At 38.7% G+C, this 14129-nt stretch overlaps 1 protein-coding gene across 1 annotated transcript in view; it reads right to left on the reverse strand.

Moving 5' to 3' along the window:
• Positions 1-14129, reverse strand: part of ADAMTS5 (ADAM metallopeptidase with thrombospondin type 1 motif 5) — a 46995-nt gene that overhangs the window by 15950 nt on the left and 16916 nt on the right. Inside the window, exon 4 of the mRNA XM_026517545.4 lies at positions 6792-6959. Coding sequence (XP_026373330.1) covers positions 6792-6959 — 168 coding nt within the window. The remainder of the gene's footprint in view (positions 1-6791; positions 6960-14129) is intronic.

Consider the following 14129-nt stretch of genomic DNA (forward strand, 5'->3'; position numbering starts at 1 on the left):
TCACTTCTGCTCCCCGTGTAGATAGATTTCTTGTCTCAGTGTTGACCTGGCAGGCATGTGGAGGGATCCTTTAAATGGTGGATACTGTGCCTAATGGTAGAAACACCCAGTCCAAAGTCGAATTCTGGTGAGTGTTCTCGACCAAGTTAGTTAACCTCTCCCTAATTGATTTTCAAACTCTGTGAAATGTTTCTCTTCTCATTGTGACGCTGTTAAGGGTAAAAATAACTAACAGAGATACAAAGGGTGACCAGAAAAATACAAAACAGCGACAGTTGATACTATGCTCAGCGTATTTAACAATTTTAGATATATTGAGAGTCATTCTTTTTACTTAACAAAAGAAAATCACATTTCAGCCCTACTTTACCGAGACATGGAATAGTCAGCATGTTTTAAGTATACTGCAAATATTTTCACAGCTACGTTCAAGTTTCTTCAAAGTGAATACCTTAGAATTTGTCAATTTGTGATGGAAGCATTATATGAAAATGAATACAGAGCAGAGTTCCTATTTAATTTCAGAGCCAGAATGTTTGAAGAGGTAAAGCTTCTGAAGGCAAGCCAGAAAAAGCATTAAAAATAAGTATCCAGCCAAAAAGAACTTTGGGAGAAAAACATCGAGTTAAAAGAAAAACATCAACATGGAGTCAATAGGAAAGAATGATAGTAAACCCTCACTCAGCTTTGTTTAGGAGATGGTAAGATTAGGCACTGAGAACTCCAGGAGAAGGGTTATCTTCATTGTTACTAAAAAAAAAAAAAAGAAGAAGAAGAAGAAGAACAACAACAAGAAGATTGTATAAACCAGGGAATGCTCCACAGATTGCTGATGTTACAAGACTGTCAACAAATCTCTGAGACAGCAAGAATGCTCTCCAATTCTTCAAAAGTGCTGTTTTAGGAAACTTTTATTTTACTAAAAAGCACAGAACCATTAAGACTGCGTCACTAGGGATTAGCTGGGAAGTCTTTAACATGTGTGGGTACACGTGGCCTGGGTCCACCTTGTTTGTCTGGAGTCAGAATAACTCACCACCTCTTTGTGGAAGTGGAGTCACTGACCTCTTTCTATTTCCCTAGGACATGATAAGAAGAAAGAAATGCAGAATTCAATTTGAAATCAACTTATAATGAGGAGACTTCAAGATGTGGCATTTCTTTAAAAAGCTTCATATCAAAGCATACGTTTTGTTCCGTTTTTGTTGATTCCAGCATAGCTGACTCGTGATGTTACATTAGTTTCAGGTCCAAAGTATAAGTTTTAAAAATGAATCACACATTTGCTTTGCTATTAAAGATACTGTATCTCAGCTCTATGGTTTTGCCTTAGAGGTCACCTGGCGATGACTTCCTGCTTATAATCAAATGATTTATTTCAGAACTGCCATTAATGTATTATTCCAACGTTCTCATCAGGATTCGTTGCTGCATTAGTTTCTGTTTACCCTGAAACATACAGTCTATCAATTTCATCTATACATTGAATTATGTCCTTTTGCAACAAAATAGGTATAGACAAATCTCACAAATGCAATGCTTTCCATTCTTGCACTATGGAACAACAATAAAAAAATTAATCTAGAGCCTGATTCTGAATTTCATGGTATGAAATATTTAAATCTAAAGGTGGATTGAATATACATTGTCCATTTTTTCGTTAATGTTACAGATTGGGGGAAGAGTGAAAGAGTCAATCTGTCAATCTTTCAGTATCATTTGCATTGAGCTCTGAAAGTTGCCAACCTACTGCTGACTTTCCTTAATCTGCTTGGCTCTTATTCTCAACTGCTTCTTCCTATCTAGTTCACATATTTTTCACTTGATCCCCGTCTGAAATCCTATCTGGGCTTTGCTGCCAACATTTTGCCTGTTTGTTCTTTTCCACAAATTGTCAACTTGTTTTTTCTTTTCCTCCCTGCTTCCTTCTTTTCTTTTGTTTTAACGTTTCCTATGTATAAAAATGGACAGTTCCCAAAAGAAAGACAATAGGAAACGTGTCCATATTGCGTATTTGTTTTTACCATCCGTGTTCAGTTAAATGCTTAAAGGTGAAAAATGAAAAAGTAAAAGGCAGTGGTTTGTGACGGACAAACAAAGGAAAGAAAGCGGCAGTCTCTCCACGGCCACAGAGTATGCTAAGCGTGATGGAAGTTATGCCAGGCCTTCGGGAAACGAGACAGAAAAATCGTTGGCTTTTTTGTATCTCATGGCCAGCACTCTTTGTCCTTCATTTTAATGATTTATGAAAATTATCAGATCAAAGTTCGTTCTTCTCTATTTTTTTCATATTTTCTTCTCTGTTTACACTATGGTTATTTCTGTCCTCTCTTCCTTTCCCATACACAGGCACGAAATTAGGCATCAGCCAAATAGCCACAGCGTATCAGAAATCAATTAATATTCCTAATAAAACTCGTCCATTGCAAGCTATCCCCTTTTACGTCTAAGCGTATCTCCCTGGCCTGGCAACTCAAAGTTCTTTTAGGTCTTTATTTGAATGGCTAACATAATAGAGAAACTGATGCATTACAAGCCAGGTGGCAGAGAAAACTTAAGGGCATTGAAATGTATAGACTATGGTTGCTGACCGAAAGCCATCCAAGGGGTCTGTGTGTGAAACTGTCACAAGCTTTAAGAGCCCTGTTTAGTAAAGGTAGTACCAAGGAAATTAGATGAAAAAGAAGCATAGTGTTTTTAAAAACACAGGTCACCATGTCCTTAAAATATATGTCCTATTTGCAGACTCTTTCAAAGAACACATTGTGAAAACTGTGATACTATCATGATGGACCTTGAAGTGTATGAGTATTACCTTAAAAACTGAATGTTAAGATCCTATCGATTACTAGCCTATAGCCTCCACAGACAAAAGATTCAGAGAACTGGGTTTCTAATACCATTTTACTTCCAAAGTTCTGTGTTTAGTGGATGGCTGTAAACTTAGTTCTTTAAATATGCTGCCTATTACTATTTCAAAGCTGTGTCCAGATTTTCCTTAGCAGTCTGTGTCAAGACGGTTCTTGAGCTGTCTCTGTGTGGAAGGTGGCCTTTCTCATCCCCTGGCACCGTGGACTTAGGGATATAGCGGACACGGCTATCTTTCCTGGCTTCAAGGTTATTAGCCTTTGAGAAAGGAAATTCAATAACCTGCTTTCACTGCACAATTTCCCTGCCAGTGCTCACCTTTATTTCTGAGGCCTCTCCAGCTTGCCTACAGCTAACTTGTACAAACGCTGCAGAATGTCTACAAGTATCTTGGCAAGGCTAGTGGGGGGGGGTCCCCCTGAGACATGGCTTCTCCTTTTCTGAATCACAAATATGTAGGCACAGTTATTTTAACGTGTGCACATTGACTTTTCAACCATAACCGAATTGCTACATAGTTCTTGGAACGAAATCAGGAAACACTCAGTATTAATGAATTTACATTTGGCAGTGGGAGAGTGCTACAAATGTCCAGCTACTTATGGCTAATAATTTTAAAAACAAATCAAATGATTTGAATTTAATTGTGCTTTAAGACCTTATTTCTCTAGCGCTGCTGGAGGTGAGAGGGAGACGTATGAGCTATTATCCATAAATGGATTTTCCAGATAAAGAACTCTTTAGGTCCCGAGAAATTGTGTAAGTTTTGTGAGAGCGTCTCCTTAAACACAGCAATGACTTTGCTGCGTTTATATTACTGTCACAGTTTAATTTTCCTCGATAATTGCGAATCATTTTTTTGTGGGTATCGATGATGGTATCATGCGGGAATACAGGGGTACCTTCAGGGATCCTCGTGATGTGACACCGTTTTTGGCCGTTTGGAAAAAGGAGCCAGACCTCTGAGCTTTTAATGATTTAGGACTACACTGAACAGCTTTTCTGGTTCTCCCTTATTGTGAAATGATATCCCTTTTCGCACTTAGTCTGTCTGTCTAAAGTGCAGCCCCCAGCCCCTTGCCACGAATATTTCATTGCTTAAAATTGTTATGGCCTAGAAAATTAGTACAGAAAAAAAATAGTAGAACTATTTCTATTAACTCTGAATGAATGGGCTCGGGATGGAAGTCTGAGTCATTTCCTACGAGCAAAGTAAAAGGGTTTTACCATATGGTGTTTTGGTATCAGTCAAGTCTTCTAAGAAAGATGTGTTTGTTTGTGTTTCTTTCCTCTAGGACTTTGATGTTCTCCCCTAAGCTCTGAAGTTGAAATGCCAGAGCCTCAACCATCTCAAAATCGCGCTTACTAGTTCCTATCACCACACTTTCACTTAAACTGACTTAAGTCAGTTTTTTGGCGGCAGTGTAAACGTTGCTAAATTATTTGAGTTCACATTTAAATGACAGTGCTTAGAGCGTACCACCGTTTCAGTATCCGCGAGTGCTGTTTTGAAATGAGCATAATTGAGCTTTGCTACCCCTAACCATGGTACCTTTGCCTTCTTTGACGCTCCATATTCTGAAATGACTTTATTCATTACAGGCTACTGATAAAATCAGTGTGTGTGTGTGTGTGTGTATGTATGGATTATAACACAAGACTGCTTAACCAACATATTCAAAAGCGAGAGGGTCTAAGCTTGATGAAAGGAGTTAATGAATAAGTAGGCTTATTAAGAATTTGTTGTTCCAAGAATTTCGCTAATTTAATCAATTTATTTAACATATACATGGGAAATTCAAAAAAGATTGTATCAGTTCCAGTGAATAAAATCTACATCTACTAAATTTATGTCGCTTGGTTGTTATCTACCATGAGGATCTCTGGAATGGACATAGCCAGATGTATAAAATACGTAAGTTTGTTGCAAAAGTTTTAAAAAGCTGAATGTGGACTCTTTTAAATACAGAAGTAATGTTAAGAAATGAAGACAATACTGAAAGCATATTTACTGCACAAAAAGTAAGATCATGAATTCCACAAACATGAAATAAATGAATCATTCCAAAATTATGGCAATAAGGAACAAAATTCTGCACAGCATTGTAATTAGCTGACCTAATACTTGCACAGGAAAAAAAAAATTGGTCCCATTTTAGCCATAAGTATTTGCTGCCTTAGCAACTAAATCCATTCATTTAGGGATTCAAAGTTGAGCTCAAACTTTTGGTATGTGTAATGTGTGATTCTGAAATAAAATATTAATGTTATTTCATTTTCAGAAAACCTGAAAAAAAAAAAAGCAGCAAAAGTGACATTAAGAGTGGAGACTAGGGTTCCACCCAAGAGGGACTTCATTAGATATTGACCTGATCAATGTGGACAGGCAAATAATTAGGTAAACATTCATCGCAGGACCTTATCAGCATTGATATTTGAGCATTGTAAATTGTATCAGCATTGAATCAGCATTGTAAATTGAGCTACACAGAAAATTAGCACTTATTATTAGTCTAAAGGAAAAGCCTAATACGTTCATTCTTAGCGTTTTTTTCTAATCTTTGAGCTATTGGGATGTCCTTTTAATGAGCAGAGAACAGCTTGTATTGAGGGAAATTTTAAACTAGGCTAGGCATGGATTGTTTTCAGGAACAGGATATTTTTAAAAGTTTTAAGTACCTAAAACATTACCGGTTCACCACTAACATAGCAAAACTGAGTTAATGAACAGATTTTTCCTCTGAGAGACCAAAGAACTATGTGGCAGAGTTCTTTTTTGTCTGCAAAGAGTTGAATTCATCAATTGTTTTGATATTACGCAGCCAAAGTTCAAGGTGGCCAGTGCACTAGGATATTACGAAACATTAGGCCATAAACTTCGTGGAACTAGGAAAAACAACTATCACAGACTCTCTTTAGCTAACTCTAAACCATACATCATGAGATAATTTTATGGACAATTATTATGATCAAAAATTTCTGTCATATTCTGTTCAACCACCAGTTTTGGAAAGAGACAAATTTTAATAGGAAAAAAAGAAAAGGAGTGAGTAATGTCCGTTGAACTACATGGTGTCTGTATTTGAACCACTTCCGCTCTAACGCACCTATCCTCCTGTGCCTCTAGTAGTTTCAAGTCATATGGGATGCTAGGAAATTAGCAATGGCTTGTTTTGAAGATTACTTAAGGGCCAGAATTTGTTATTTCTAAAAAGTGCAACTTCTTTGGCATTTTTATATAATTTACGGCACTAATCCTCGATTTGCAGAATTTAATAAAGTAGGTTATGCTCTTGAACTGTATCTAGCGGATAAAGCCAAAGATTTTCTTTTGAAGTTCTTAAAGTGTTTTCCCACTCTTCAGATTGATTTTCAGTTTCTGTTCTACAGTTTTCATTCTACTTCCAGGAGAATCTGCTGTCAGGATGAAGCCAGATTCTTCCAGTGAACACAAATTTAAAGAGCTTCCTTTCCTGGTTTTCCGTTGCCATAAAGAGGATCCGACAGAATTGTCACCTACATTTTAACCACACCCCTATAATAGGCATGTAACAAATAATTCTGAGAGTCATATTAATAGCAGGGAAACAAGATGTCTGCCAACATTCTCACAGGAAGCTAGTGGTGAAAGGCGGAATAAAAGCCAGGCTTTCAGGGCACTGGCTAGGCATTCTGTGTGGTCTCCCACACTGCTTTTCTTTTGAACTTTTCAATTCCAAAGCAAAAATACCATAGCTATAATGCCACCAAGGACGTTGGCATTATACACCAACAGAATGTCCCTCTGCTCCCTTCCTGACCCTCTCTAAACAACCATTGTCTCAGGGGGCATGGTGGGCTTCATGAGGATGTCATGAAGTAACACTGGTAATAATCCCCGTAACTGTTGTTATTGAGCTTGTGTTGTCTTAAATGACACGTACCGTGGCCATCATCCAGGAATTCTGTGATGGTGGCTGAAGTGCACTTGGACCAGGGCTTGGATGCATCGATACTGGTTAGGATGGAAGACATCAAGCGCTTATCTTCCGTGGAACCAAAGTTCTCTTCACAGAATTTGGAATCATCATGGGAGAGGCCAAGGAGATGTCCTAAAGCAGAGAAGAGAGGGAATGCAATAATGGGTGATTTTGCATTTCTACTTTTCCATGACAATTACATGAGCACTTGGTTTCCCACATATTCCTCCCAATTGTACATGAGTTCATTTTAACGCCTTCTCATGCACAGACTGGACCCCCAGGGAAATTAAAGCTGCATGTAGTCAGAGCAGTCACTTTGGGTGAACATTAAGGGGAAAACTGAAAAATTACACAAAGGAGTGGATGTTCCCATAATCCATCTGGATCACACATGCTCAATGACATGTTAAACAGGCCTTATTTAGAATCCAGAATTTGCAAGGCAACTCTGGGATTATGTCATAGCCTCACTACATATTATTTTGATTACTTGTCTAATTTTCCGCCTTCTCTGATCAACCATGAGCCCCATGAGATCAGAGAGCATCTCCTCCATCCACTGTTGAAATCTCTGTATTTAACTCAATGTTCCTCAAGTTGCAAACACTTAATAGATGGTTTTTGAAAATCAGCGACTTCTGTTTTCTTGGCCAAGTTAATAGGTAGCTATCCGAGAAATGACTGGGGCGGGGGGGGGGAGAAAGAGAAATCATGAACTTGCCGATTCCAGGCAAAGTTCACCCTTTCAATTCTTTCATTTAGAAAGTTCTGCATGTTTACTAATCCCACAAATAAATTCCATATTTTGAAAACATACCCATTTACATCGAAGAAATGCCTAAAATACCAAGATGCCCATCATGGAGTGTTAGAGCTTGAAGAGAAAACAAATACTAGAAAGATAAGTTGTTGTCCAAAAGCACTCACACACGGTCGCTGCAATCCCACACTGCATTTCCGGTCTATCAAGCTAGATATCCTAACCACATTCTTATCACCAAAATTATTTTTTATTATATAAGATTAATTTTCACATGGTCAAAGAATAAAATGACATTCACCAGTAAATCTGAAATGCCATTTTAAAAAAATTCCAGGACAGTAGTTTGTAGAGACTCTAAAAAAGCAGACAAATAGACCTCAGTTGGGTTTTTGTTGTTGTTGTTGTTGTTGTTTTTGGTATAGCTTTATAGAACCATACACAAAGCGTTAAAAAGGATGTATAAAATACTACAGCAAAGTGATTAATGCACTCTTTTCGGGCTCCTGTATGCCAAAGGCAGGGACTTTGGCCATTCTGCCAAAAAAAAAAAAAAAAAAAACCAGAAAGAAAAAAGAAAAAAAAAGTCCAGCATGCAACAGTAAAACCCAGCAGAGATGAAATCTTTCATGCCACATTCCAACTACTTTTGGCCAACTTGTTAAATCACCAACACCTCATAACAAAATTGTCCACTGAGCAGCTGCTTGCTGTTGTGGCTGAAATTAAGTGGCTAGGGCTCAGTGACCCTCCAAAGATCCACATTTTTATGGTATTTATGCAGTTATTTACTTCCATAGCATTTGCCAGCCTAGCAAGTTTTCAGTGGGAAAACCCTCTTGCTCTCACGTTTTATTTGCTCGGTAGCACGAATGTGCATCAGAGTCTGTGAAGTATGTCCCAAAAGACTGGCAGGGCTTTGTCCAATTTTTGGGTGGTATGTTGATTTTTTTTCTTGCAACCCGCAGCTCAGAAAAAACCAGAACCTTTCATCATGCCCTGTTCAAAACGGCTCAAAGTTACTAAGTACATCTAACACTTGTTGAGAAGGCACTCTGTGCTGCTTGAACTTTTCCAGCATAGAATCTTTATCAGCTAACATTGTGGGATTTGTGTGGAAGCTTCACACTTGGGTTTTTTCCCCCGGCATAGAAAGAGAGAGGGGAAGTGGCCTAAGGTGACCTCTGCCACATAACATTTATTGGAATACAGGTTTTATATTTTAGAAAAACATGTGATTTTGCATTTTAGTTCATAAGATGTTCATATTTATTTAATGAAGCAACAGTCTTTTCCTCCAAATGTGTCTAAACAAATAGAACTTTCCAGATGAATATTTTTAAGATTTTATTTGACAGAGAGGGAGAGATAGAGAGAGAGAGAAAGAGAGGGAGAATGAAAGAAAGCATTAGCAGGGGCAAGTACAGAGAGAGAAGGAGAAGCAGATTCCCCTTAGAGCAGGGAGCCTGACATGGGGCTGAGATCATGACCTGACCTGAAGGCAGATGCTTAACCAACTGACCCACCAGGTGCCCCTAGGTGAATTTTTATTATAGCATCCGAGCGATTTTCACCTCATTAGGAGGGTAAGTTTCAGAGTTTGGATTTAAAATACAAGGCCATGTAGCAAACACGAAATTCACTTTGAGAAACCTGGCAGAGTACCTCAATTTTTCCTCTCATACCAGAATGGTGAGGCATTTAATTTTGTAAAGATTTCAATTACAAAAGCAAAACCATTTATTTGAAAATATTTTGGTATAGTTTTATGAATCTTTTGGCATGTAACTTGGCATAATATAGTGAATTTTATGCTCCCTAAATTTACTAATTTATCAGCGTAACTTAATTGCTGCCAAGGATACGTATGAGGAATTTTTATATGGCACCCAGAAAAGATTGCCATTCTGAGCATGAACAAATCTTTGTTCCACTTCAGCAAGAGCTAAAAGAAGATGTGAATTTTGCCAGACCTGCAAAAGTGAGTCAGGAATGGGTGGCTTGAGGGTCAACTGAGAGGCAGACTCTTTGGAGGAATGTTTTGTCTTCCATGAAGAAAGTCTGTCAGTTGGCTGGGAGAGGCATGCTCTCTCAAGGACAACAGGAGTCATGGTCAACGTGAAGAACATTTAAGCACCCACGGAAACTGGCAGCCGGTTCCAGTAGCTGGAACCAGGGCACAGTGAGAGAGACCCATGTGACTTCCCTTCAGGAGCTGGACAGGAATTAAAATGGAAGATCAATGTGAGGGATGTTTGGATGCTCTTCAGGAGAGACGTGACAGCCATACTAAGGGCTGGGAACAGCCAAAGAGGTGGTTATTTTCAAATGTGATCCCCCAATCATGATGCTAAGACATCTAATGTCAGTTTGGAATTTGCCCATATCTTTGAGCCCTGAAGTGGCAAGACACATATAAAGGCACAAGCTATTTTAAAAGGACACTCACATTAGAGAAAACACACCATGATACTAAAAGCTCAGGAATGGAAAAATCCAGAATCCAGAAAATTTAAAATATAATGTAGCTGACAATAATACAGATCAAGTCGGTGTTGTGAAAGGCTTCATCAGAATGTATCATGATGTCACCAGTCTCCTAGGACACCCACCTTTTCCAGTGAGAATTTGTTCATCAGTCACCCTTGGAGATGTTTAAAGTTACAGGTGTGGGTTGGAGACTAAGCATTTCCCCGACAAGCAGCCTCTAGCAAGATTAGCAGAGCTGGGATTTACACAAATTTGTTCCAGAGAACAGGACAACACATGACGAATATAAGAATTGTTGGAGAAAATGTTTACGACCCCTAAACTAACTTGTTATTTTATCAAGGTGTATCTCATGATGAGTTTTTGGGGAACAATACAGAGCAGAGTTAGTGAGGGGTGAGGTCCTTGGAGGAGGCGGGTGACAGAGTCAAGAAACCCGCAGAGAAAGGCAATTCAGAAATTTCTTTCTCGAGTCCATGTAGAAAAGAAGAGTGAAGAGGAATCAGAGAAGTTTTGAAGAGTTTTGAAGAAGGTCAACCAAGCTCAGGCAGTAACCCCTCCTGAGAAGAGACAACGCGGATACAGGATTTAAGGCGACAGTTCCCTGTCAGGGTTTCAAGTAGAGGCCCCACGGTCTCTCGCTCTAAGGAAGAATTAGTATTTGTATTTGGAAAAATTAATATTTGCATTTGTATTCGTATTTTTATTTAGAGGTATTAGTATTTTGTAATTCGCAGACATGCAAAAGATTGAAAAGCAGTTTGTTGGCTTTCAGTAATCTTGCTCACGTTGCTGTCTTTCTTAGTCAATCTTTAGTTCTTAATTCATGTAAGTGGAAACCTCTCACCTCAAATCCTGAGGCAAGGAAGGAACAAAGACACTTGAGTAGTGGGTGCACTTGTCAATGGCATTTGCAGTTACAGACAAAAATAAGAAAATTAAAGGTATTACTGGAGTCAGAGGGAAACAGAGTAATGCGCGGGTGTAATCCAATATTTTCCCATGTGAAGCAGACCTCAGAACTGTATCTTGCTTTTTGAAATCATCATTAAAAATCAAGATGTAAACTGCAAATGTTTTTGGAGAAAATACCGATCTATATTTTTTTTAAGATTTTATTTATGTATTTGAGAGAGAGAGGGAGAACACAGAGGGAGAAGCAGACTCTCCACTGAGCATAGATTCCTTAGGCAGGGCTTGATCTCAGGACCCTCGGATCATGACCGGAGCCTGAAGGCAGACGCTTAACTGACTGAGCCACCCAGGCGCCCAATAGTGATGTATTCTTAGTTGATATTAAATCATATCACAAATACAAGAGTCTTGCTAATGAATGCCCATCCCACAAAGGGACATCAGAAAGGAGTTTCTTTGGATTACGTTAAGGAAATGAATTTCACAGGAAATTATGTCAAAGCCTAGTCTATAGGGTAAGAGTCTGAATTATATTGTTATCTCAGAATTAGCAAATAACTTGTCACCCTGTAATTTAAAGGCAAATGGGTGACATTTCATTAAATAAATTTCACCTCTGATATTCACAATATAGACTTAGAAAGTATCTTGCCTCCTTAAATTCACAAATGAATCTGATGTTAGAAATCTGAGATCACGTATGTGGGGTGAAAGACATGTTACTATAAAGGAAAACGTTGGTCCAACTTCTTATTCAGCTCAAGTATTACTGTACAATGAGGGCTGACTTATCACATTAACCTCAGGAAAGAAATTTGCTTGTTTTTCTAAACTTTGGTCTGAAAATTAAACAGAATTTCAAACTCTTGTCTCTTGACCCCAAACTGACCAATGAACAAGGGGACACAGCACCACATCCTAAAAAAAAAGTCACAAGAAACTCTGTAATGTGTTTACTTAAGAAAGCACTGCTCAGCTGAAGCATCTGTTTCTTAATGAGGTCATGTTTTTATTTTACCTAATTTTCCAGCTGGGATTATTGAGGTGTAGGAAGGTCTTGCCAAGGGTTGAAGAGTGAGCCAATAGCTCACATGGGATGAGAATCCAGAATCCTGGAGAAGAGAACCGGGAGCTCCAATAATTGGATCATACATGTCTATTCAAATGCAAATCCTTACGTAGAAGTGACAAAATTCTTAAACTCCCATTTCAAAACATTAAACATAAATGGTAAATGTTGCCTCAATGATATAATTTGGAAGGAAGAAAACTTAATTTTTTCACCTTACAGCTAGCTGTGTCCATCTCCTTTCGAAGCAAATTCAGGATTATCTCCTGGCAAATGAACACTAACAAACCATTATAGGATAGCAGCAAAATCTCGGGCTTTAGAGCCAGGTGAATTGGGTTCAAATCTTACCCTCGCGGTATACTAGTTGTTGACCTCAGATAGGTTTAGAAACTTAAAAACACTTACGTCTCTGTGTGTCAGTTTTTCCCTCTCTTGGGTGTCTCATCGAGAGTACTGACCCCATAGCATTCCGTGAGGACTGAATGACATGAAAGATGCAAAGTGCTTAGAAAATCTGCTTGACAAATATCAAAGGCCCAGGGATTGTGAGCTAACTTTACTGTTCTCACTGATTTCCTGGCTTTGTTATACTTTTACTTACGGGTACTCTAATCTCAAGTAGCTTTGATAAATTTTGATGTTACTAGACACTCTCGCTTTGGAAGAGAAGGGGAAATTGACTACTCATTAGAGGAAAAAAAAATCATGTATTATGTTTGCGTTTCCTTTTTATGCGACCTTCAACTTGGATTTCCACACGTGTGGCAGACAATCTCTAGGCCTCCCCAAGAGGAATGGAAATTGGGATAGGATTTAAAAAATACAGAACTGACGCTAAACACGAAATCTCTCTGTGCTGCTAGACATATTAGTATAGACCCATTCCCAACTTTCATCTGGGGGCCAAGAAAGACACAGTGTGGCATTGCTCCAGACTAGACAGAAAAAGTAAGGCTCAGTCCATGTTGATTAAAGCTATAGGTTTGGGAGTAAATACCAAATTTAATCCTAGTTTCCTTTCACTTCACATCTCACGGTCAGTCATGACATCTGACTGGGCATTGGCTTCGGTCTACGGTGTTTCTAGGGCCTCTGCAGCTTTTCAAAACCCAGCCTTGTTTAATCTAATCATCCCCGCGAGCACAGTCACACACGAATCAGCACCACCAGAGAACTCGTTCTAACCACAGCAAAACGTGGGCAGCCACGCTGTTGCCTCTCAGCCACTTTCTTAGCTTCCAGCTGAATATTTGGCTTCAACTTAAAAAAAAAAAAAAAGATTTTACGTATTTATTTTAGAGCGAGAGAAAACATCAGTGAAAGAGTGAGTGGGGGAGAATGTTAAGGGGGGAAGAGGCAGAGGAGAGGGACAAGCAGAGTCCCCACTGAGTGGGGAGCCCAATGCAGGGCTCAATCCCAGAACCCCGAGATCACGATCTGAGCCAAAGTCAGATGCTCAACTGACTGAGCCACCCAGGCACCCTTGGCTTTGACTTTCTAAGTTGCCTGACTTTAGCTTAGGAAGCATTTTGGAGTCTTTCATGGTGGAGAGATTCACTTAGCACATTTCATAATTAATGACTATAAAGCCAAGCTTCAGCAAGTTTGCAAATTATGGATTTCATCAGTCTAAATAAAATCAGATTGTTCCCCCTAGCATATTAGAAGCTGGCCCAACATCAATAAAATTATTATTTTGAAGAACCATGTGGGCAGCAGGTGAAATCTTTATTATTACAAGCCAATAATAAAAGTTTGACAAGTTAAAAATATAAACTCGAAATGTAAACTTACATTCATTTGAATACTTTCTACAGTTCACACTTGGATTGTAAAAGGGCCATAACCACATTCTTGCCTCCACTCAAGGCACAGGGATGGGGACTGTGTTCTTGATGGTTTAAAACAACTTTTTAAAATGTCCTAATGATTTAGTGAATGTTTACATATTCATAAGAGCAAGGGGGGAGACAAATTATTACTGCCTGTGTTGAGTCTGTACTTATCAAAATCTATTTTCTAGAAGCCTGTATTGGCATCAGTCGATGACATACCTCCAGAG

The sequence above is a fragment of the Ursus arctos genome, unplaced genomic scaffold, assembly GCF_023065955.2.
Source record: "Ursus arctos isolate Adak ecotype North America unplaced genomic scaffold, UrsArc2.0 scaffold_4, whole genome shotgun sequence".
Lineage (NCBI taxonomy): Eukaryota > Metazoa > Chordata > Mammalia > Carnivora > Ursidae > Ursus > Ursus arctos.